At 39.0% G+C, this 26,090-nt stretch overlaps 1 protein-coding gene and 1 pseudogene across 5 annotated transcripts in view; both read right to left on the bottom strand.

Moving 5' to 3' along the window:
* MICU2 (mitochondrial calcium uptake 2) overlaps positions 1 to 26,090 on the bottom strand; it is a 105,179-nt gene that overhangs the window by 16,266 nt on the left and 62,823 nt on the right. For 2 of the 5 annotated variants that reach the window (XM_005585466.3, XM_045377343.3), the window contains exons 5-8: positions 15,710 to 15,757; positions 14,325 to 14,407; positions 7,172 to 7,237; positions 1,969 to 2,066 (exon numbers count right to left, since the gene is read on the bottom strand). In XM_005585466.3, the coding sequence (XP_005585523.3) occupies positions 1,969 to 2,066; positions 7,172 to 7,237; positions 14,325 to 14,407; positions 15,710 to 15,757 (295 nt within the window). The remainder of the gene's footprint in view (positions 1 to 1,968; positions 2,067 to 7,171; positions 7,238 to 14,324; positions 14,408 to 15,709; positions 15,758 to 26,090) is intronic. The other 3 variants (XM_045377341.2, XM_005585468.4, XM_045377342.2) reach the window with 3 other exon arrangements.
* Positions 20,871 to 20,966, bottom strand: LOC123569919 (small nucleolar RNA U13; annotated as a pseudogene).

Here is a 26,090-nt window from a genome sequence, read left to right on the forward strand (position 1 = left end):
CCCTACAATTTTATCTCCTAACTGTGTCTGGAAATCTTTTCCACTTCAAAATCCTTATTGCCACTACACTAGTTCAAGGCTCTTCTTTCTTTTCTTTTCTTTTTTTTTGAGACAGAGTTTTGCTCTGTCACCCAGGCTGGAGTGCAGTGGCACGATCTCGGCTCACTGCAAACTCTGCCTCCCGGGTTCACGTCTTCTCCTGCCTCAGCCTCCCGAGTAGCTGGGACTACAGGCGCCGCCACCATGCCCGGCTAATTTATTTTTGTATTTTTAGTAGAGATGGAGTTTCACCGTGTTAGCCAGGATGGTCTCATCTCCTGACCTCGTGATCCGCCACCTCGGCCTTCCAAAGTGCTGGAATTACAGGCGTGAGCCACTGCGCCCATCCCGAGGCTCTTACTTCTTTTCTGGAATATCTGAATGGTCTTCTCTCTCATAAAACCTATCCTTTACTATGCTGCCAGAGTGATGAGCACATCTGACCAAATATCCTTCACGTAGCCTTCTTCAGGGCCCCTCATCACTGAGTTAATCAACAAGCTACCTCTATCTTATGGTGTATAAAACCGTCACACAGGTAAGCACGTACTTCCCAGCCTCCGTTCTCCTCACCTTACGCTTACTGCTTTATCAACTCTACTGCTTCTCACTCCCTTTACAAACCACACACTTTCACGCCTCTACGTCTTTGCTCCTGCTGTGTTATCATTCCCATTCCCTCAAATGCCTCCCTGCCCAAACCACTTCTGCCTGTTAATCGCTGCTAGTTTGTCAAGATTCAGCTTCGTGTTTCTTCCGGAAAGCCTTCCCTGATCACCGAGCCCCACCTTCACCACAGGGCACACTAAGTGACTCCGTGCTACCCAGATACCCTATTTACCGAAGAAAGCACTGACCACAATGTGTTTACATGTTTTTCTGCATGGCTACTAGTTTCCAGAAGGTACTATCCTAGTGTTTGAGGGGTAATTTGACACATAACAACATATATCACATTCCATAAATCTTTACTGAACTAGATTCAGCTGAATAAGACGCAGGTCTCCTGCCTCCCAAGTCAGTGTTTTCCCCACTGTTCTGTACTGCTTTTTGGTATTTGTTTTAAGACTGTGGTTAGTGGAGTAGCACAGGGAGGCGCACTGTCTCACTGTGCATGGAATTATTAGCATTGGGAAGACAGTAGACAGGACACTGTATTTTAATGTTTACAATAATCATATAAGGTAAGCATTGTTATGTCCACTTTTTAGATAAAGAAATGAGCTTAGGGAGGTTAAATAAGTACTTAAAACTAATGTTAGTATAAAGCTTTACTGGAACATGTCATGTCTATTTCTTAATGTACTGTTTATGGCTGCTCTCACACTGCAACCATGGAGCTGTGTAGTTGTGACAGAGACCATATTTACTCTTTAGGCCTTTGCAGAAAATGTTTGCCAACCCTTGTGCTAGAGAATGAGAGACTACATGAAGCAGAGCTGAGGTGTCTCAGTTGAGACCATCTTAGAAAAGCCAGCAGCCAGCGAACCCATTAGCAGACTGCAAATGCAAGAGTACAGTCAAGATCAGCCAATCCTGTTCCAATCGGGAGAACTGCCCAACCAACTCAAAGACTCATGAAAATGACAAATGGTTGTTGTTTTAGCTGGGTTGGTTTGTTTTGCCTAACGAACAACTCATTGCTAGGGGCATGGTTCTTTGCTGCAGACAATAAGTTACTAAAAAGAATTACTGTATTCTATGAAACAGATATTACTTTCTATAATAAGTTAGAATATTTTGTGCATACTAATTTTAATTTTTATTTCATAGGTTTAGTTCTCAGAGATAAATACTATACAGATCCACAAAATCCACAAACAGTATTTTAGTTTTATGATCTGCAGTTCTGGGAAATGAATATATTCTGTTTCTCTTTATTTCTTACTCATAAAATTTCCCTAAATGAATGTAAATATTTGCATTTACCTTCGAAATTCTTTATAATGAAGTTTTCTTTGTCCTCTTTTTCCAAAGAAACGCATCTGAAGAGTTGTGTTAATTTCAGGTTCTTTCACTGTTGCTTCCTATTAAAAAGTTACAATAATTTAAAATAATTATAAATAAGAGAAATAGAATCTGTAGAGTAATATTTTAGAACTCTTAGAATAATACCCAGAAAGGATTCTTCTTACAACACCACCAACACCAACAACAAAATTTATAAAAGAGGGATAGAGCCATTTCTTCTGTTATTTTGCATAACACTCCATAACCATCGTTGCTAAATAGGCAAGAAACAGTAAGGGCTAAAATACTCAAGGTGGACTTCAGCATGAGACAAGATCTTAGATCAGGCCAAAAAGTAAGTTTACAATAGTGAAATAAATGTTAATTCAAAATATGATCTCTAGGCCTTTACTAATGAAGCAGGACTGAGAGAGTTAAAGCAAGAAAGTCTTTGAGCTTTTGTTGAATGTTGGAAATACTTGCAAAACACTTCGCTTTTCTTTTTTATTCTTCAGAGCGCCACTGCACTCTAGCCTGGGAGACTGAGTGAGGCTCTGTCTCAAAAAAAAAAAAAAAGACATTTTTACATATATTAACTTAAAAAAGAGGAGTGTGGAACAATGTATAGCATGTTATTGCTTATATTAAAACATATAAGCATAGAAAAAATAACATAGATGTATCGATTTACTTATTTACATGTATACTTATATATGCATAAAAATCTCTGAAGAATACAAAATACAAGAAACAAAACGCTTTTCCTAATTATAAAATTAACAGGTGAGAATTTCATTAAACTTAGTAAGTGAGGCAGATTCGTACATTCTTAATTCTTTTTTTTTTTTTTTTTTTTTGAGACGGAGTCTCGCTCTGCCGCCCAGGCTGGAGTGCAGTGGCCGGATCTCAGCTCACTGCAGGCTCCGCCTCCCGGGTTCACGCAATTCTCCTGCCTCAGCCTCCCCAGTAGCTGGGACTACAGGCGCCGCCACCTCGCCCGGCTAGTTTTTTGTATTTTTTAGTAGAGACGGGGTTTCACCGTGTCAGCCAGGATGGTCTCGATCTCCTGACCTCGTGATCCGCCCGCCTCGGCCTCCCAAAGTGCTGGGATTACAGGCTTGAGCCACCGCGCCCGGCCTAGTTTTTTTTTTTTATATTTTTAGTAGAGACGGGGTTTCACCATGTTCGCCAGGATGGTCTCGATCTCCTGACCTCGTGATCCTCCCGTCTCGGCCTCCCAAAGTGCTGGGATTACAGGCTTGAGCCACTGCGCCCAGCCACATTCTTAATTCTTTAATAAAATAACAAAACTGCTAAAAAAACAAACAAAAAAACCATTGGCAACCAAATAATAAAAGCGGGTACAAGCTTAAGCCACAAATTTTGAAAAAGAGCAGTCAGAGAAACACTAGACTCAGGTGTGGGACAGTCTAGTGTGTCTCCTAATCCTACCACCACCCCCAACCCTGCTTCTCAGAAGTAGAAGGGGGATGTCAGATTACTGCCTTAGGAGGAATTCATCAAAACCTTCAATTCTGTGATAAGTAGATGAACAGGGTGAGAAGACAACCCTGAGACAAGTCATGGCAAACTCTTCAGAAGAAGCTCCTCCCTGGAGCTTGGTGGGACTTGAGCAGAGTGAAGAAGGGCTTCCAGGGCTTCTATCTTTCAGGGCACTATGTTAAACTGAGGGAATCATCAGAATGGGGTATACCTAGGAGGGTGGAGTGGGCTGTGGTCTGGGACATTTTAACAGAATCACAGAGAGACAGTGGAGTCTAGGTGCTCTAGTAAGGGTTACATTTAGACCAGGGAACTTCCTTCTCTCCTTTAGTATGCAAAATGGTGGAGCAAAATGCATCCCCCGCAGCTCAGGGGAAAAGATAAGTTAGTTCTAGCTAGGGTGGGAAGAGTATTAAGGAGACTCTCATTCGTGCTCTACCAGAGCAGAGAGGCTCTGGACAGAGCATGAGCATGAGGAAAATGTAAGGCATGACAACTATACAAAGACACTGTAGCAAGAAATAGCAAAAGAACAAATCAGGCAAAAGGCACAAAAACCCAGTCTAGAAGAACTGATAACCCAAGGAACAAATGAGTATTCCTCACGAGACCTTTAAAGAAACTACCTTTTTATGTTGAGATAACCACAGATTTCACACATGCAATGCTAAGTAAGAAACAATACAAAAAGATCCTCTGCCTTTGCTCAGGATCCTCCAATGGAAGCATCTTACACAACTATGATAAAATATCACAACTTCACAGTCAACATACAGAATATTCCTTCACCACAAGGATCCCTCAGGTTGCTTTTATAGCCACATCAGCTTTCCTGCAGCTCCCACCCTCTGACAACTATTAATGAATTCTCCATTTCCATAATGTTGTCATTTCAAACATGTTATATAAATAGAATCATACAGTTTGTAACTTTTAATCAGTTTGTAACTCCCACCCTCTGACAACTATTAATTAATTCTCCATTTCCATAATGTTGTCATTTCAAACATGTTATATAAATAGAATCATACAGTTTGTAACTTTTAATCAGTTTGTAACTCCCACCCTCTGACAACTATTAATTAATTCTCCATTTCCATAATGTTGTCATTTCAAACTTATTATATAAATAGAATCATACAGTTTGTAACTTTTAAGTACTGGCATTTTTTTTTTTCCTCAGCATAATTCTCTGGAGACTCATTCAGGTTGCTGTATCTTTTGCCATATCAATTGTGTTTCTTCTTATTGCAGAGCAGTGTTTCATGGGAATGGAGTCCCACAGTTTATTCACCAAAAGGTATCTAGATTGTTTCCAGTTTGGGCTGGATGCTGCCAAATTGAGCTGCTAAGAACATCTGTGTACGAACACAGGTTTTAATCTCTCTGCGGTACAATCCCAGGAGCACAGTCACATTTGCCAGAGCGGTGGTTTTACATTCCCGCTAGCACCGAGTGATTCGGTTTCTCTGCATCCTTCCAACCATTCAGTGTGTCAGTGGCTTGTTTTTAGTCATTTGGAAGGTTGTATCTCTCTATGGTTTTGATTTGCATTGCACTAATGATTAAAGGTGCTGAGTATCCTTTTATGTGCTTGTTTTTGCCTATTTTCTTTGGAGAAATGTTAGAAGTCCTTTGTCTTGTTTTTAATTGGGTTGTTAATCACTTTGTTGTTGAACTGTAAGAAGAGTTCTTTATATATACTGATAGTAGACCCTTATTAGATATGTGATTTGCAAGCATCTTCTTCCATTACGTTATCTTTTCACACTCTTGATTGTGTCCTCTGATGAACACAAATTTTTAATTTTTTCTTTTTTGAGATGGAGTCTCACTCTGTCACCCAGGCTGGAGTGCAGTGGCTTGATCTAGGCTCCCTGTGAGCTCCGCCTCCTGGGTTCACGCCATTCTCCTGCCTCAGTCTCCTGAGTAGTTGGGACTACAGGTGCCCGCCACCAGGCCCGACTAATTTTTTGTATTTTTAGTAGAGACAGGGTTTCACCGTGTTAGCCAGGATGGTCTCGATCTCCTGACCTCGTGATCTGCCCCTCAGCCTCCCAAAGTGACAAATTTTTAATTTTGATGACATCCAATATATCTACTTTTTCTTCTGTTGCTTGTGATTGTAGAAATCATTACCTAAGAAACTGTTGCCAAATCCAGTGCCATGAAGCTTTGCTCTTATGTCTTCTTCTAAGAGTTCTGTAAGTTTAGCTCTTACATCCATTTCAATTAATTTTTATATGGTGTGAGATAGGAATCCAACTTTATTCTTTTACACATAGATATCCAGTTGTGCCAGCAACATTTGCTGAAGAAATTTTCACTACTTTTTGAAAATTGTAAATGGTATTATATTTAAAATTTTAGTGTCCCCGGTGTTCACTGATAGTATATACACATGTGACTGATTTTTGTACATTTTTCTTGTACCTGATGACCTTCCTAAAATCAATTATTAGCTCTAGAAGTTTTGTTTTGTGATTTTTTTTGCAGATTCCTTGGGAGCTTCTACAGAGACAATGCCATCTATGAAAAGAGACTGTTTCATTTCTAACTTTTCAGTCAGTAGGCCTTTTATTTCCTTGTCTTGCCTTATTGAAGTGGCTAGAACTTTCAACACTGTATTGAACAAGAGTAGCAAGAATGAACATCCTTGCCTTGCTCCTGATGTTAGCAGAAAATAATTCGGTCTTTCATCAATAAGTATGTTACCTGCAGGTTTTTTGTAGATGCTCTTTGCCAAGTTCAATGCCCACCTCCATGCCCTACTTGTTTTAATGAGTGCTTTTTAAAAAAGTACGGGCGGGGCACAGTAGCTCACACCTGTAATCCCAGCAATCTGGGAGGCCGAGGTGGGCGGATCACGTGAGGTCAGGAGTTTGAGACCAGCCTGACCAACATGGAGAAATCCTGTCTCTACTAAATACAAAAAATTAGCTGGGTGTGGGTGGCATGCGCCTGTAATCCCAGCTTCTTGGGACGCAGAGGCAGGAGAATCGCTTGAACTGGGAAGGTGAAGGTTGCAGTGAGCCAAGATCGCGCCACTGCACTCTAGCCTGGGAGACTGAGTGAGACTCTGTATCTCAAAAAAAAAAAGACATTTTTACATATATTAACTTAAAAAAGAAGAGTGTGGAACAATGTATAGTATGTTACTGCTTATATTAAAACAGAAAAAATAATATGGATGTATCTACTTATTTACATGTATACTTATATATGCATAAAAATCTCTGAAGAATACACAAGAAACTGAAAAGCACTAATTGCCCAGGGAGGAGAACTGTGTGATTGGGAGGGAAATTCTGTTCTACCTACACACTCCTGTGCACCACCTGAGTTCAGGAACATGTAAATATGTACATATATTTAAAATACAGTCATATATTGCTGAGAAATGCATTGTCAAGTGATTGTCACTGTGCGAACATCAGAGTGTACTTACACAAACCTTGATGGCATACCCCACTGCACACCTCTGCTATACAGTGTAGCCTATTGTTCAGACCACCACGTATATGCAGTCTGCTGTTGACTGTAAAGTTATGTAGTGCATGACTATTAAAAAAATTAAATTGCTGATACCAAATCTATTGGTAACTACTGGGACTATCTGAACAAACAGAATAGAGTAGCTATGATAAATATCAATTGTTTGGAAATCATCTGTACATACCTGACATCCAGTTTCATTAGTATTCACTGTCATCATGTCATCTTGTTTACTTATGATCTTCTGCAGCTATAAAGATTGCAAACATGAGTTTACATGTGTGCCTACCAGATTTTTCAAAACAACCTAAAAAACAGATGCCAACTTGTTGTTGTTATAAAATATATACTAGTTGTTTGCTAAATATTGACTTAAATTCTTTCTAATCATAACTCCTAGTATCTTTTTCTCTTAGACAATGTAAGAATCAAAGGACAAAAGAGATAACAAAAGTATTAACAGTATTATTACTACAATTTTCTACTAAGAAAGCTAGCTTATTTAATAGATACATGTTCTTAGGCAGCACTCTATAAGAACTTCAAGATTATGCTGTCCTTTCAAGAGAATTTTTATTCATAATTAGTTGTATCACTAGTTTATGGCAACATTTTCAAGCAAATAGGTTTTTTTTTTTTCTTTTGAGACAGAGTCTCGCTCTGTCACCCAGGCTGGAGTGCAGTGGCATGATCTCTGCTCACTGCAAGCTCCGCCTCCCGGCTTCACGCCATTCTCCTGCCTCAGCCTCCCGAGTAGCTGGGACTACAGGCACCTGCCACCACGCCCAGCTAATTTTTTGTATTTTTAGTAGAGACGGTGTTTCACCGTGTTAGCCAGGATGGTTTCGATCTCCTGACCTCGTGATCCACCCGCCTCAGCCTCCCAAAGTGCTGGGATTACAGGTGTGAGCCACTGTGCCCGGCCTATAGTTTTTAAAAAGCTATTTATTTCATACACATAGTCTTCCTTTTCCCTTTATGCATTTAAAAAGCATTAAAATAATTTAAAGACTTACATTTCTACTAATTAGGATGTTGTAAATAGTACTTTGAAATTGAGTACATTAAAAAACCTACCTGCCTTTCAGAATCATTTGTATCAATCCTCATATGGAAAGCAAATTTAAAAAAGAAAGCATTTTAAAAGAATCAGATATAGACAAAATCCCAAACTATGGATTCAAATCAATTAGGAGACAAATCTCTATCCATTTTTTTCTAGGCTATTTAACAGTTTGAAAACTGCTGCAATTAATTCCATATTAATTATTTGGAATTTAGCTATTTCTTTTTTTTTTTTTTTTTTTTTGAGATGGAGTCTCGCTCTGTCTCCCAGGCTGGAGTGCAGTGGCAGGACCTCAGCTCACTGCAAGCTCCGCCTCCCAGGTTTACGCCATTCTCCTGCCTCAGCCTCCCGAGTAGCTGGGACCACAGGCGCCGCCACCTCGCCCGGCTAGTTTTTTATATTTTTTATTAGAAGCGGGGTTTCACCGTGTTAGCCAGGATGGTCTCGATCTCCTGACCTCGTGATCTGTCCGTCTCGGCCTCCCAAAGTGCTGGGATTACAGGCTTGAGCCACCGCGCCCGGCGAATTTAGCTATTTCTATTATGTTTGTTTTAGGCAAGTGGTTTATTTCTAGTTCTCTAAATCTCTCAGCCAGTTTTCAATGCCCCCCTTTCCCCTACTTATTTATTTTAGGGAAAAAAGTTAAAAAGCTTTATATCTATTTTGCCTTTTATTTTAAAAGTTGACAATCAAATGGTATAATGCCAAATTCAATATCCAAACATTTCTCCCTGTGCTTATTCCCCTAGAACCTCTTAAAAATTTTTATTACAGAAAATTTCATAAGTCAAATGAACATAATTCTACAATAAGTCACCATATAAACATTATTTATCTTCAATAATTATCAGTATTCTGCCATTCCTGGCTCATCTGTACCTCTGCCTGCTCCCTGTCCCCCTCCCAATTATTATTTACAGCTCTTCAGGAAAAATTACATATATTAAAATGTACAAATATCAGCCATACAATTTTGACAAAGTTTCTTTGTGTCTCTTCCCAGTCAATCCTGGTTTCTCTTTTATTCTTGTTCCCACAGAGACAGTTCTGTTTTCCCCACCTAAATTAGTTTCTCCTAGTTTAGAAACTGAAATCAAATTAAATAGTATGTATTCTTTTGTATCCACCTGCTTTCACTCAGCATAATGGTCTTGAGATTCACCCATGTTGTTTGCCTGTCAGTAGTCTGTTGCCATTTACTGTTGCGTTTTATTACATTGTATGGATACAGCACTATTTATTCATTCACCTGTTGATAGATGTTTTCATGGCTCCAGTTTTTGACTACTGTGAATCAAAATGCCACAAACATCTTTTACAACTCAATTTTGTGGATGTGACTTTTAACGTTTTTTTGGATAACAGATCTGTTTAACTGTATAAGAAACTGCCAAACTATTTTCCAAAGTGAATTCTGGTTCCTTCACATTCTCACCAACATTTGATGTGACCAGTCTTTTTAATTTTGGTCATTCTCTTAAGCGTAGTAGTATGTCGTGGTTTTAACTTGCATTTCCCTGATAACTCATGTAAAAGGTGTCTACATTTATTTAAAAATAACTCTAGCAGGTGTATTTAGTATGACAAAACTATAATGCTACTATATTAAGTGTGCAGTCCTTCCCACCAATATGAAAGCAACGTGAAATAAAGGACCACCTAAGAGCAACCGACACCAGGAAACAGACCTGTCATTAATCTACTGTTTAGAGAGATTGCACTCAAACCCTGGCATGTATCCCACATAAGCACATGTACCATTGATCAAGGTAAAGATTAAATGGATTAACCATTACTGGCTTTGATCACGGTTGGTATTTTTTATTATTAGCTGACAGAGAACAGCTCACACAGACAGTTGCTATTTTATGAGTTCTTGGGATAAAGAAGTAAGCAACACACTAACACAATTTTCAGATCTGAATGTTAATAAAACATGAACATTCACAAAACACAAAAGTAACAAAGTGAGGCAATCTGTATTTTAGGACATCTTCACAAGGCTTTTATTACCATACTTCATTATTACTTTTACATTTGCTACTCAAATCACTTTGTTACATTTGTATTTTAGGTATTAAAGTGATTCTCATTACTTTTCTAGTACATATATGGTGGGGAAAACAATAAATAAAGTCTACTAGGAAAACATTTAGATAAGCTAAGATAAATCCCTGCTTTTTAAATATGCTTTTTTGATGTTAAAACAACTATTTGGTTCTTTGAAGAAAATTTCAAATATAAGACGCTACATACAGCCAGGCACAGTGGCTCAAGCCTGCAATCCCAGCACTCTGAGAGGCCGACATGGATGGTCACCTGAGGTCAGGAGTTCGAGACCAGCCTGGCCAACATGGTGAAACCCTGTCTCTACTAAAAATACAAAAATTAGCCGGGCACAGTGGCACATGCCTGTAATCCCAGCTACTCGGGAGGCCGAGGCAGGAGAATCGCTTGAATCCGGAAGGCGGAGGTTGTAGTGAGCCGAGATTGTGCCACTGCACCACTCCAGCCTGGGTGACAGAGCGAGGCTCCGTCTACACACACACACACACACACACATACACACACGCTACATACTTAGGTTTACTAATACAAAGACCATGGAAGTGAAATAACTATTGAAATAATTAATGTAAATGTAGTTTTTCCTCTTCAATGCTTTTTTTTTTTTTTTTAAATGACATGCTGTATCAGCTCTATGGGTAATCAAGTTTAGTGGCTCATTTCTACGATGAGCACAAAGAATCTTCTTTCATGTTTACAATGGTGACCTTTATATACTTAAAAACAAAGCCAATGATTTATCTTTACATATTCTTTTTGATATTTTCTTAATTCATGAGGTGATCATAAAACAATTTTCCAACATTTATGGAGATATCTGTGGTATTCAGAAATTGTTCCATAGATTCAGCATGTTAAGCTACTGTGTGAAAAATGTATCGGAAAGAATTTTAAAGTAGGTATGCAGAACAATTTCAGGTGTAGAGGCTGTAGGTACAATAAGGACTGTACAGTAAAAGGCACATCAATGTAGCCCCGTGAAAACAACAACAATATGCCTTCTATTGCCTTTTTTCATGTTCAGTTTCATGCTCAGGATCTCCTTTGTCTGCAGACTTTGCGATCTGGCCACACATCACTAAACATTACCAGTGTATCAAAACTTTGGTGCTCATGAGTATGACGCCCACTATTATTATCGGGGGCTCCGCTAGCCCACTTTTTAAAATCGCCTCCAGCTTTCCTATTCTCGGATGTGTGTACAGTGGGTCCAGTACTCCCAAGATTTGGCTCTGTGTGCCTGGTGACTCCCAGGAATAAAAACAGAAATAAAATCCTCCCAGGTCTGACAGGATTATGGTAAGTGCAAATCCTCACAGTTTAGCTAACCTAATAGAATTTCACTGATTTAGGTACATGGCCTTTTCATACAAATTACCCCCCTATGAATAACAATAGTTTTAAATCTATCCAATTCTTGTCCTCAAGGTAGAGAGAAGTAACTGGATGGTCCCTTGTGACTTATGGCACTGGTATTTCAGGTCCTACTTGTGCAAACATGTTTCCTTCAAATATTTATTTGAGGTATTTGATTAAGTCCTTAAATAATCTCAAATGAATATTTTTATCTACTGCTACCAGTTTTTGAAGTTCTATTCACTCCTCTTCAGCCTTTTGCTCTGTGGTATCAGTCCCCACGACTCTTTTGAAACTGCTCTGTAATGGTTCCTACTGACTGACACAATTTCAGGGGCTCTCTACTCAGTCCCCAACTAGCTGCCCACTTTTCATTGTTAAGAGTTCGGTGTCTTTATTTTTTTTTTACTATTTTTATTGTTATTTTTGAGACAGTTTCGCTCCTGTTGCCCAGGCTGCAGAGTGATGGTGTGATCTTGGCTTACCGCAACCTCCGCTTCCTGGGTTCAAGCGATTCTCCTGTCTCAGCCTCCTGAGTCGCTGGGATTACGGGCATGCACCACCACACCCGGCTAATTTTTTGTCTTTTTAGTAGAGACGGGGTTTCTCCATGTTGGTCAGGCTGGTCTTAAACTGCCGCCCTCAGGTGATCCGCCCGCCTCAGCCTCCCCAAGTGCTGAGATTACAGGCGTGAGCTACCGTGCCTGGCCCCGAGTTCGGTGTCTTTGAACACTCCCTCTCCAGTTGCTCTTGTCTTCCTCAGACTCCATTATCCTGCACTCTCTGGGCTCTCTGGTATTCTGATGACTGTTCTGCTCCTTCTCTGGTGCATTCTTTGGCTTCTCAACCTCAGTTTGAGCTCGTAAACGAAACACTGCTCCCCCAGGTCTCTGGTCTTAACCCTTTTCACTCTATATTCTTCCCCTTTGGGGTCTTACATTTTCAGGACTTAATTATCCCCCCTATGAGGATGTTCCCCAATCCTGGCCACATTACTGATCTCCAGTTGCTTGCTATACTTGTCCATCTGTAGGAACGTCCATTCAATTGCTCAAGCCCAACATTTCCAAGCTCAGAGTCAGGATCTTTCTCAACTCAGGCCTCCTAAGAATTCTTCAAATGAGGAGGGCTGACACTGAGGAAAGAGCACGGGCTCTAGAACAAGATGGATTTTGAATCAATTTGCATACAGTAAAATGTACCCCCCCCCTTTATTTTGAGACGGAGTCTCGCTCTGTTGCCCAGGCTGGAGTGCAGTGGCGGGATCTCGGTTCACTGCAAGCTCTGCATCCCGGGTTCATGCCATTCTCCTGCCTCAGCCTCCCAAGTAGCTGGGACTACTGGCGCTCGCCACAACGCCCGGCTACATTTTTGTATTTTTATTAGAGACAGGGTTTCACCATGTTAGCCAGGATGGTCTCGATCTCCTGACCTCGTGATCCACCCACCTCGGCTTCCCAAAGTGCTGGGATTATAGACGTGAGCCACCGCGCCCGGCAACTGTACCCCTTTAAAATGCATTTTTTGCTTTCAGGATCATGCAACCGGATGAGTTTTGACAAATTTATATACCAATGTAACCACCACTCCAAAGAAGATTTAAGATATTTCTAGTACTCCAAAAGTTCTCTCGTTTTTCTTTGCAGTCAATTCCTCACTCCCTCCTGGCCTCAGGCAACCAGTGATCTGCTTTTATTAGGCAAGTCCCCTTTTCTGAAACTTCACATAGATGTAATCATATAGTATGTACTCGTCCATGTTGCTGCATTTATCAGTGGTTTGTTCCTTTTTACTGTTAAGTATTCTATTGTATGGATCCTATTCGTTTATCTACTCACTTGATGAACATTTTGGTTGTTTCTAGTTTTGGCTATCATGAATACAGTCTTGGGTGAATACGTTTTCCTTGACTAAATAAGAGTGGAATTGCTAGGTCATATGCCAAGGATATATTTTACTTTAAAAGAAGCTGCCATGTTTTGTTTTCTAACATTTGTGTATCATTTTATTCCCACCAGCAATGTAAGAGGTTCATTTGCTTCATATCACAAAGGCTTTTAAAAAAATGTCGTAAGCCATTTATGTACACGCCTAATTTGTTATTTACATAAGCACTCATTAATTCCTCAATGATAGCTAGTATGTGCTAAGCACTATGCTATATATTTATCTATGTTTTCTTTTCTCCATAAAGCACTGCAATAGATTAAAGACACTTAACCCTAACTGGCACATACCAAACTGTTGATGTGCATTGAGGTATTTTTTATTTTTATTTTTTTGTATTACCACCAAATTTTTGGGAACAGAGTAAAATTTACTTGTTGGGTGTTCTACAGTTACATCTTAGAAAATACCATTTAAACACGTTTTCAGCTCTTCAAATATTAGCCTTAGAGCAAATTCCTGGAAAATTTGTACCAATTTATAACTATTGCGGCATTTTCACTTTTTTCCAATTCTTTATGAAGGCTTAAGTTTTTATTATGTCTATTATTTTTGTATTTCTTTAATAATTTTTAGTATTTTAGCATATCTTCAACATATATTCTTTAAAAAATATATATCCTATGGAACTCTTACCATATTATTTGCTGAAATCATAAAAATATAACCCTAAAAAACAGATGCTTCAGCTTACTTCTCTTTTTGGAATCTTATACAGTTCACTTATTGGTGTCTTCACGGCTGTATTACAGAAAATTTAGTATTTCTGAATGTCCAAATAATTTCCTGATAGTTCATATGCAAACAATGAATACAATTTTGATTTTAATGGAAATGTAAAATCATCACACAAACATCCAGGTATTTTATGATAAACCTAAAATAATTAGCATCTACTTACCTTAAAAAATTCCCTTTTTTCAATCATCTCATTACCATCTGTATCCAGCATTTTAAAAGCAACGTGAAATCCAGAATGGGGTTCTGCAGTGAAGTGAAAAATGAATATTTAAATGTTGATGAAAAGCAAGTTGGAGAGATCTTCAAATTTGACATAAACTAGCAGAAACTGTATAAGTAAGTGCCTACTCAGAAAAATAATGATTTCTTATACCAATTCCAAAGGCTGATATTTGGTGTCATGGCTTTGTTCCCTGCTTCTCCAACACCCTTTCCACAGGCGCTGTTGCTCTGCCAGTAAGTGTTCTGCCTTTCAATGCAAAATTAGTTTGTAGGCTTAATTTATTTCTTTAGCTCTAGTAGGGGCTTTTCTATATTCTTACAGGACCTTGGTTATTTTCAAATTAATTATTACTTTTTATTTCCCTTTCTCAGAGTACCTAAAAAAAAAAAAAACCAATGTATTTTGCAATCATTTTAGACTTACAGAAATTTTGTAAAATAGTACAGAGAGTCGAGAGAGTCCCCATATACTCTTTCCTCAGCTTCCTCTAATTTTTCTTTTCTTCTTTTTTTTTTGAGACAGGGTCTCACTCTGCCACCAGGCTGGAGTGCCGTAGCATGATCACAGCTCACTGCAGCCTCAACCTGCTGGGCTCAAGCAATCTTCCCACCTCAGCCCCAACAAGTAGTTGGGACTACAGGTGTGCACCATCACACCTCGCAAATTTTTAAATTTTTCTGTAGAGATGGGGTTTTACCATGTTGCCCAAGCTGGTCTCAAACTCCCGGGCTCAAGCTAAAGTGCTGGGGTGAGCCACCGCACCTGGTCTTTCTCCAATGTTAACATCTTACATAACCACAGTACATTTATAAAGACTAATAAATTAACATGGCACAGCATTATGAACTACACTATCGACTTTATCTGGGTTTCACGTTTTTTCACTAATGCTGTTTTCCTATTCCAGGATTAAATATAAGATACCATGTTGTATTTATCTGTCATGTCTCCTGAGTCTTCTCTAATCCGTATCAGTGTCCCAGTCTCTCCTCGTTTTCCGTGACCTTCACATTTTGAAGAGCACTGGTCAGGTATTTTGTGTAATGTCAGATAAGCATTTTTAAAGCCGAGACTACCACTATGATTCTCTTGTTCAACAAACTTCCTATTAAAGAGACAGAGCGACGGGCTGCTACAGTGCATAGGCGGTAGGAGAGACCCACAGGGATAACCTAATCCAACATTATCATTTTGTAGATATAGAAACTAAGGTATCAATAATGTTTTTAACGATAAAGACACAAATACCAAGCTTTTAAAATCCTGTTTGGTAAGAACACAGAATTCCACATGATCTCTGAGAAAAACTGTGGGATACTTACTAGTGAGGATTGTAAGCAAGAAAAGATACTCAGTATATGAAATTAGCCCTGAAAGAGATAAAATAAAAACATACCAGAAAATAAGCTTTAGAATATACAGAGACATTAACATTGAAATTTCACCGAATAAAAAAATAATTTTACTTGAAATTACCTCTCTTTGATGCAGTGGACATTTTTTATAATAGTTGAAGTAGAGTCCTAATACTTAAAAAAAGAAACTATGGTTCATCAGGTACTGTTACTAGTAAGGAGGTTGTGACGGTTGGTGTTAAGTGTCAGTTTGACTGTGTCAGACTGAACATCTTGAGCAGCCAGATTAAACATGGTTTCTGGGTGTGTCTGTGAGATGAGCATTTAAATTGGTAAAGCAGGCTGTCCTCCAGTGAGGGTGAGCATTATCCACTCTGCTGAACAAAAAGCGGAGGAAGGAGAAATTCACCCTTTTTCCTGCCTCACTTCTTGAGCTGGGACATTTTATCTTCTACCCTCAGACTGGGGTTGACACCACTAGCTCCCCTGGTTCTCAGGCCTCCAAACGAGGACTGAATTACACCACCAGCTTTTCTGGGTCTACAGCTTGCAGATGGCAGATCACGGGACTTCTGTACCTCCATAATTGCATGAGCCAATTGTTCACAGCAAATCTATCTGTATCTCCTATTGGTTCTGTTTCTGTGGAGAACATTGACTAATACAGAAAAGGAGTGGAAGCTGGCTTGCACATAACAGGCATCCACGACAAGTTTTATTTACATGGCACTTTACGTAACTTCTAATTAAATTTTTACTATTCACAGCACCTCAAGTGAAGCAAATTTATAAATGCAGTAGAATAACAGAGACTTGGATATACTGAGAGTCAAATTACATTATTTAAAATGTAGTAATTAGTTCTTTGTAGCAGTTACTTTATTTTTCCTTTGGAAAATCATTCTTAGACAGTTTCAAATATGCAGTTTGGGTAGGATGACCCTACTTTTGCCTCTGCAAGTAAATGCTAATTGGCTAAAGCCAATCACTGCATTTCTGTGGAACTGATGCAGGGATGGGCAAGTAGCTCAGGCCCAAGCTAATAAGCAGGTTGCGCTGTCTGGTTCCAGGGACTGGTTCAGGGATGGGCTCACATCTAAGTTGGGCCACTCAGAGTAGTACAGCAGGATTTCTGATGCAAATGCTGGATAACTGACTTTCACATTTTTATTTTGTGCTGGGCTTTGGCGATGTGAGAATGTTATTCTCAGGAATGTGAGGCAATGGAGAGAGTGCCTGGAACTGCCAGTGGCCAGTATTTAGAGCACGAGAATGTAGCCAGTCTTTAACTGCCAGATCAGAAAATGAATATGGTGATGTTTGAGCCCTGGATGAAGTTGGGTTTGAAGCTAACTGTGTCTAGTCACTAAACTTTCTTGCTTGCTCAAGTATATTGTGTCAGGTTTTAGGTTGCTTACAATGAAAAAAATTACATTAAATATCAAAACGATATCTCAAAAACCATGGCTTCTTGATAAGCTAAACAACAATTGCTCCCTCCGGATCAAAAGATTGGTATAATAGCAAAATGCACAATTAACAATTAAAAACACTTTTTTAGTCATGGAAAACTTGAATCACATGCAACAACAGAGAGAATAATATGAATTATATATAATTATACTAAATAACACAATGCAACTCAGCGCCAATAATTATCAACTCATGGCAGGTCTTGCTTTATCTATATTCCTTTTCACTCCCTACCTGCCACTGGATTATTGTGAAACAAAACCCACATATATATATCATTTCATAGTAAAAAATTCAGCCTGTGTATCTAAAAAAACCTCCCTGCCAAATAGTTACCACACCTAAAAAAGTATCAATAATTCCTTAACATTTTCAAATTCAAATCAGCATTATCAAGTTTCCTGTTTCAGACAAGTTTTCAGGTATATTCAGATGAGCATCCAAAGAAAAGTCCTTACATTGCACTTGGTAAGTAGATCTCTTAAATCACCTGTTTTTAAATATTGTGGTAAAATAAACATAACATACAATTCACCACTTAAACCATTGTTAAATTTGGTAGCATTGAGTACATTCACACTGTTGTACAACCATCATCAGAAATTTTTCATCATGCTAAACAGAAGAACTGTACACATTAAACGTTAACTCCTGAATCCCACCACCCATTCCTGCCTCTAGCCCCTGTAAACTCTATTCCACTTTCCGTCTCTGTGAAGTTGCCTATTCTATCTAGGTACCTCATATAAGATGAATTATACGATATTTGTCCTTTTGTGACTTATTTCACTTGGCATAATGTTTTAAAGGTTCATTCATACTGCAGCATGTGTCAGAATTTCCTTCCTTTTTAAGGCTGAATAATATTCCATTGCACGTATGTACCACATTTTGTTTATCCGTTCACCTGCTGATGGACACTTGGGGTGTTTCTACCATGTGGCTACTGTGAATAATGCAGCTACAAATATTGGTGTACCAATATTTGTCTGAGCTCCTGCTTTCATTTCTTTTGGGTATATACCCAGAAGCAGAACTGCTGCATCATACGGTAATGCTGTTGTAATTTTTTTTTTTTTTTTTTTTTTTTGAGACGGAGTCTCGCTCTGTCGCCCAGGCTGGAGGGCAGTGGCCGGATCTCAGCTCACTGCAAGCTCCGCCTCCCGGGTTCACGTCATTCTCCTGCCTCAGTCTCCCGAGTAGCTGGGACCACAGGCGCCGCCACCTCGCCTGGCTAATTTTTTTGTATTTTTAGTAGAGACGGGGTTTCACCGTGTTAGCCAGGATGGTCTTGATCTCCTGACCTCGTGATCCGCCTCGGCCTCCCAAAGTGCTGGGATTACAGGCTTGAGCCACCGCGCCCGGCCAACACTGTTTAATTTTTGAGGAATCACCCTACCTTTTCCACAGCAGCTGTGGAAATACAAATTTCTACCAAATTTTTCCACATCCTCAACACTTGTGTTTTCTGCTTTTTTTTTTTTTTTTAAGTTGCCAACCTAATGAATGAAACGTGCTATCTCATTGTGGCTTTGATTTGCATTTCCCTGATGATCAGTGATGTTGAGTATCTTTTCATGTGCTTATTAGCCATGGGTATATCTTATTCTGAGAAATTTCTATTTGAGTCCTTTTCCCATTAAAAAACTTTTGTATAGTTCTTTATATATGCTGGTTATTATCCCTTATAATATAAACGTATACAATTTGAAAATATTTTCTCCCATTTGTGGATCTTTTTTTCACTCTCTTGACAGTGTTCTTCGATTCACAAATGTTCTTAATTTTGATGTAGTCTAATTTATTTATTATTTTCTTTTTTTTTTTTTTTTTGATCAAAGTCTCACTCTGTTGCCCGGGCTAGAGTGTAGTGGTACAGTAATGGCTCACTGCAGCCTTAACCTCCCAAGTTCAAGTGATCCTCCCACCTCTCAGCCTCCTGAGTAGCTGGGACCACAGGCATGTGCCACCATGTCCAGCTAATTAAAATACTTTTTTTTTTTTTTGCAGAGACAGGGTCTTCCTATGTTTCCCTGGCTGGTGTCGAACTCCTGGGCTCAAGTGATCCTCCTGCCTTGGCCTCCCAAAGTGCTGAGACTGCAGGTGTGAGCCACTGTGCCCAGCCTTCCCGTCTCTTAAGCCTCTCTTAATATATAGGTTTTCTCCCTTGTCTTTTTTGCCCCTACCTTTCAATTTAATTGTTGAAAAAGTCATTTGTCCTATAAAATTTCCAACAGTCTATAAAGTTCTGATGACTGTATGTCCTTGGTAACATTTCATATGTTCTTCTACCTTCTGTATTTTCTACAAACGGTACTTAAATCCAGATGTGTGCTAAGATTCAAGTTTGGTTTTGACAAGAATTCTTCACACATGGTGTATACTTCCATTAGGAGGCCAAAACGCAGATGTTTACAGAAAATACTAGATACCTTAGAGAGATAGGAATAGTAAGAGTTACAAGAGTTTAGAAAAATGTGCAAGCATTTCCAGAGTTTAGATGATCAAAGGTGCCACAGAGGAAGTAATTCTAACAGTCATCTTCGAATGATTGGTAAAAATTTTAATTAAGTGGATGTGGTATAAATAGGAAACCTATTTAAGATAGATGAAGCTGAATATGAAAACTGCAAAGTGATTGTCTGAAATAACGCCCATGTGGAAGCAGCAATGGGAAAAACTACTATGGTAGTTCAGTCAGGAAGAATAAAGACCCGCAGAGGGTGATGACATTGGGAATGTATTTACCCTTCTGTGCTGGGCACCATACCCTAATGGCTCCCAAGCAAATAAAAGAAGGACTCAGGGCCAAAGGTAGTTCAGAGCAAGGCAAGCAAAAATGGTATATTAGATGATTCCATGTTTTAACTATAAGTAAATATTTTAAATGTTTTCAATGGCTTCCTTTTACTGAATTACCAACTTTTTGTTGTTTCTATTTTGGAGCAGGTGTACTTTTCTTTAATAAAAAAACTATAACACATTTTCAGATTTTCTTTTGCTTTAAACTATTTAGATCTTCTATAAAAGGAGAGTAAATTAAATGTGTTTTGTCATATCTTGTACCTGGGAGAAGTGCTCTAATGTCAGCTGAAAGATCAAAGTATTTCATTCTTTGGCAGTCTCAAGAATTTTTCTCATTTTCAAAGGAATATGGCAATGTGAAAAAAAATGGCCAAACCTCTAGACTCTACTGGGCTTGTTGCCAAAAGGAGACCGTGCTTTTCTTCTCTTTAGACACAGGTACAGATCCTTTATGCAAGCAGAACTTTTTGAAAAAGAAAATTCCAGTGTCTTTCTTTGAAATACTGACTTAAATAAAAAGCTTGAATAATCAGAGTTGAGACAGTATAAAAACAGTACCTTTCACTCTCAAGGTGGGTTATAAATAAACAAGGTAGTTCTACAACAGCATTCTAGGCATTTGCCCTCTGAAAATGTTTTTAAAGAAAACTGACACACGAGAATATTGACAGGAGAAACAGCTTAATATATATTTGTTATATCTAACTGCAAAGTAAATGCTGTTAAATGGCAATGATTCAAAACTGTATTAGGACAGTATTTTAAATAATTTATGTTCAAAAGTTTGTTAAAGAATCTCTTAAGAGGGGCACTAGAAGAAACGAGTAAGTTCTGATTTTTCCCCTCTTCACGTCAGACAACCAATGTGTTGTCCTTGTAACAAGGTTTGAGGGAGGCACATCTCACTCATGAGTGTGAAAGCCCAATCATCACACCTCAGATGAATAAATTCTGTCAAACAGTGTTCATCTAGAAATATTAAGATAGAACCATTCTAAAATACGATCTGCTGTTAAGTACAATTTTGTGAATCCTGTTTTCCAAAGAGATTGGATTATCCCATCTATTGTAAAAATGTATTTATATCTTACAACATATCTCATAATTTATATTCAGTATATTTTTGAGGATGGTATTAAAATTATGCTCAGTTTAAAATATATATATAATAATTTACAACTTATTCTTCCTTATAATAATACACGTTGGTAAATTATTTTCTCATTTTAAGAATGTACTACCTTTTGCTAGTTATGATAGAGTATAAATTTTGATAGTTTCTTATATGTGTTAAAATGGAATATTTCAAAGGGTCCCAAGTTTAACTAAGTTTTACATTGTTTTTCTTCAAACCACTATTAACAGCAACAGTGAAGGATACCTTTAAAAAGTGTATCTTCTGAATCTCTTATAAAATAAATATTTACATTAGTGTTTTTTTCTTTAAGTTAGAAATGTACACGTCAACTCATGTATTTCAGAGAACTAAAAAGTAACTGTAGTCTTTCCTCAAGATGTTTCCCTATTGCACTAATAAACACTTTTTTCCTATAGTATCAGATCACAATCAACATTATAGACAAGATATACAAAAGTCTCAGCCCTTCCACTGTACTGGGCTTCCTCACAATTTAATAAACAATTCTACTGTTTTCTGTTTGTTTAGTCAAAAACAATTTATTAAACATATACCATGTGCTAACTATTGTGCTTAGACCTCACAAGTTTACAAGGAAAAGGCCTTTTCCCTCAAGGAATTTATATTCTAAGAAGTTAGCAGATGACACATAAACAAGCAATTACAATAAAATATGATGAGAAAGAATATATAAAGAATGATGAGAATGCAGGGGAGGAAACAATTCTTTCTACTGAAAAAGTTAAAAACGACTCCCATAAGAAGTGAAGCTTGGGCTAATCTCCAATGAACAGAAGGCTGGGAGAAGGCGGTGAGTCAGAGAGTAGAGGGAAGACAGAGAACGGCACAGGCAAAGAGAACAGTGTGTGCAAAAGCATGAAAGTGTGAACAGACATGGCACACTGTGTAGAATGGCAAGAGAGGACAGCAGGGAAGCTTGTGCAGGGCGCAGGCCACAAAGGGCTTATATACACCAAACTAAGGAAGTTAGATTTTATTAAGTGACAAAGTCACTTGATCTGTTTCCTATTCTCTAGAGGTAGGGAGAAGAGAAGATGAATTCGGTAAATACTTAGGTAAAATTGGAAAGACTGTGTTTGATTGAATATGAAGGGTGGGACAGGCAAAGAGAGAGAGAAAGGGGTCTAAGCTATTTCTTGGGTTTGGGTGAGTTGGATGAAAGCTGTTACTACCAAATGAGATCAAGAATACAGGAAGTGTTGGTTTAGGGGGAAGATGGTGAGTGCAGTTTGGCATATTCTGAATCCAAGGTAACTGAGGGATATCCAAAAGCAGGTGTCTGGCAGCTGGTTTGTATATACATAAATGGCTGAGGCTCAGGAGTGTAGCCTGGGCCAGAGGCACTGAAAGAGATTTGGGAGTCACCTCATGAACGCTAAAACCAAGGAGGCTGAAGAGTAGCAGTAAGTGAAGGACAAAATTCTACGAAGTGCCAATGTTTAATAGGCGGGAGGTGGAAGAGGGCCAATGACAGAGAGACTAGGACAGTGTGGTTTCAGAGAAATCAAGAGGACTTCTGACACAAAGATTTGCCTAATAAGAGATCTTTTGTTGACACGATCTCAGGCACTGTGTCAGAAGTTTCACGTAAGTCACTGTAACCTTGAAGTAGATATTATCATCTCTATTTTACAGATGAAGTAATAAGCAGCTCATAAACCACAAGCTACACAGGAGCTGGGAGACTCTCTATATATTCAGCCTGCGAAGGCTTCTCACAATTAGGGACACTCTTCTTCCAGCTAGAATGTGGTACAGTAGATGTGTTGGGGGGATGGAGAAGGGGAAGGATCAGGGTTGAGACTCCAACCAGAGTGGGGTCTCAGAGTCTAAGTTAAGGGTGGCCAGCATTCAGATGAATGGTGAGAGAGCAGATCTTACACCTTGCCTTTCATGATACTTCCAACTCTTCCTAATTCTGTAACTCTCCAGTTCTGCCTCATCTTTTACCTGCCAATTGCTTAATTTTCTTGTCATCCTTAAGCTACAACTTCCAGTCCTGATTTCCCTGCCAGTCCTTTATGAATGTAGGAATGTAAGCTGATTTTCCTCCCACAGTCACTGCATGTACATTTTAAAAACTTATCTTTGACTTTGTAATGAACGCTATCCATATTCTCTATCCTATCTATTCTCTATCTATATATCTTCATCTCTATCCTATATTCTCTATCAGCCATTTACTGTTTCTGGTTCCTCTTAAAGCCTCCTTCCCTCATCCCTTCCCCTCTCATCATGCTCATTTCTCTATTTATCGCATGAACATCTTCATGGACTTCGCCTAAGGGGGAAAATCCTTCCTATTTATTTTCCTGACAGTTCATCACTAAGGTCTTTCTCCCAGTCATAGGAAATACTGGGTCTTAATTCTCCTTCAAAAAAAAAAAAAAATCCTGGAAATATATGATTAATGCTCTTGTTCATTCTGAGAACATAAAAAGTACTCCAGCTATGTAAATAACAAAGAAAGAAAATTATCTAGATGAGAAAAATGTGTGTGCAGGCTGATGAATTTATCTCCTTGATAGTTAGAAAGATTATCTACGTCTCTCTCTCTGAAAGTTAAAAAAAATAAAAATAAGGCTGGGCGCGGTGGCTCATGCCTGTAATCCTAGCACTTTGGGAGGCCGAGACGGGCGGATCACAAGGTCAGGAGATCGAGACCATCCTGGCTAACACGGGGAAACTCCGTCTCTACTAAAAAAATACAAAAAACTAGCCAGGCGAGGTGGCAGGCCCCTGTAGTCCCAGCTACTCGGGAGACTGAGGCAGGAGAATGGCGTGAACCCGGGAGGCGGAGGTTGCAGTGAGCTGAGATCCGGCCACTGCACTCCAGCCTGGGCGACAGAGCGAGACTCTGTCTCAAAAAAAAAAATAAAAATAAAAAATAAATAAAAATAAAAAGAAGTTGCTGGGGCGGCCACTGAGGGGGTCGGGGAGGCTGTGCAAGGTGGCGAGCCCGGGCAGCCAGAGTGGCCCCTGTCCCAGCTGCAGCACGAGGAAGAGATGGCGGCCGAGGCCAGGGAAGCCGTGGTGTCCCCCATGGACGATGGGTTTCTGAGCCTGGACTCGCCCTCTGACGTCCTGTACAGCGACAGAGCAGAATGGGCTGATACAGATTCAGTACTGCAGAATGATGGCCCCAATCCCATGGTCCAGATCATTTATAGTGACAAATACACACTCTGGAAATGATTAAACTAGTACCACACAATGAAAGTGCATGGAACTATTTGAAAGGGATTTTGCAGGATCGTGGTCTTTCCAAATATCCTGATCTGTTAGGTCAATTACTTGATTTACAACCAAGTCATAGTTCCCCCTACCTAATTGCCTTTCTCGTGGCTATCTATGAAGACATGCTAGAAAGCCAGTGTGACAATAAGGAAAACATTCTTAATAAAGCATTAGAGTTACGTGAAATCCTAGCTCAAGAAAAGGACCCTATAAAAAAGGAATATTGGAGATATACTGGGAGATCCCCTCAAAGCAAACACAGCATAGAAAATGACTCACCAACAAATGTACAGCAATAACACCATCCAGAAGAACTTGATGGAATGCTTTTATTTTTTATTAAGGGACTCTGCAGGAGTTTAAAACGAGAGTGATCCTTCCCTTTGCCTGTGGTGTAAAAGTGCATCACACAGGTGTTGCTTTTTAACAAGAACTGATGCTCCTTGGGTGCTGCTGCTACTCAGACTAGCTCTAAGTAATGTGATTCTTCTAAAGCAAAGTCATTGGATGGGAGGAGGAAGAAAAAGTCCCATAAGGGAACTTTTGTAGTCTTATCAACATGTAATCTAATCCCTTAGCATCAACTCCTCCCTCAGTGGTACACGCGTCAAGATTTGTAGCAGTAATAACTGCAGGTCATTTGTATGTAATGGATATGAGGTAGCTGAAGTTTGGTTCAGTAAGCAGGGAATATAGTGGTTCCATCAGAGCTGGTCTGCACACTCACATTATCTTGCTATCACTGTAACCAACTAATGCCAAAAGAATGGTTTTGTAATAAAATTATAGTTGTATCTAAAAACAACAACAAACAAAAAAAGAAGTTACTGATATTCTTTCTCAGTATCCTCTGAAAACAAGTACCTATGTTTTCTTTCTTACGGCACAGAAGCAGCAAAGTTGGTAAAGAAATACTACAATCCTTCTGGAGACCAGAACCCTGACTTCCAGATGTGACTACAATCTAACAGGATTCTCTGATGCAGACTGGCAGGAGGGATGAACAGCCCTCCCAAGTCTTCCTCTGCCAATATGAAAAACTGCTCCACAACTCTTGCCCCTGTACATAGAGGCTGAATGAAGAGAACACTGATCTCAATTTCAGGAAGAGACTAAAGAACATCTGCAGGTTTTCCTTCTATCTGAAGAATCAAAACTGTAATTAAACTGCAATAACTTTCTACCTTGTCTTCAAATCTCATTGTCACTTTCAAAACTTCCATTAACCCATTTCATATAATCTCGACTACAATCTGCTATCTTCTTCATACCAAGAAAATAAAATGTTTGCTTACTGCTCTTTGAAATTCCAACTCTTTTCATACTTATGCCTCAAAAATATTACGTCAATAAAAAAAATTACTTTTCATTTGCCAAGTACTCTCCCAATTTTCTCCAAAGTTTGTTAAATCTCATTCAAATCTTCACTATCTCCCACGAGACAGAGAATTTCTCAGTGCTCTTTCAGGACTGACCAGTGGGCCCCTTCCTTCAAACTCACCCACTAGAATGATCTAATTATTTGCTTCCCCAGCTTAGGTGGTTCTTGTTGAATTTCGTCAAAAGAGACAGAGAGGAAACAACTAGGATGGAGAGAAAAGCAACACAACAAAGTCTGGGGTCATAGAAGCCAAAACGAGGGGCTGTTCTGATGTAGATTATAGATCAAATACT

Source organism: Macaca fascicularis, chromosome 17 (genome assembly GCF_037993035.2).
Source record: "Macaca fascicularis isolate 582-1 chromosome 17, T2T-MFA8v1.1".
Lineage (NCBI taxonomy): Eukaryota > Metazoa > Chordata > Mammalia > Primates > Cercopithecidae > Macaca > Macaca fascicularis.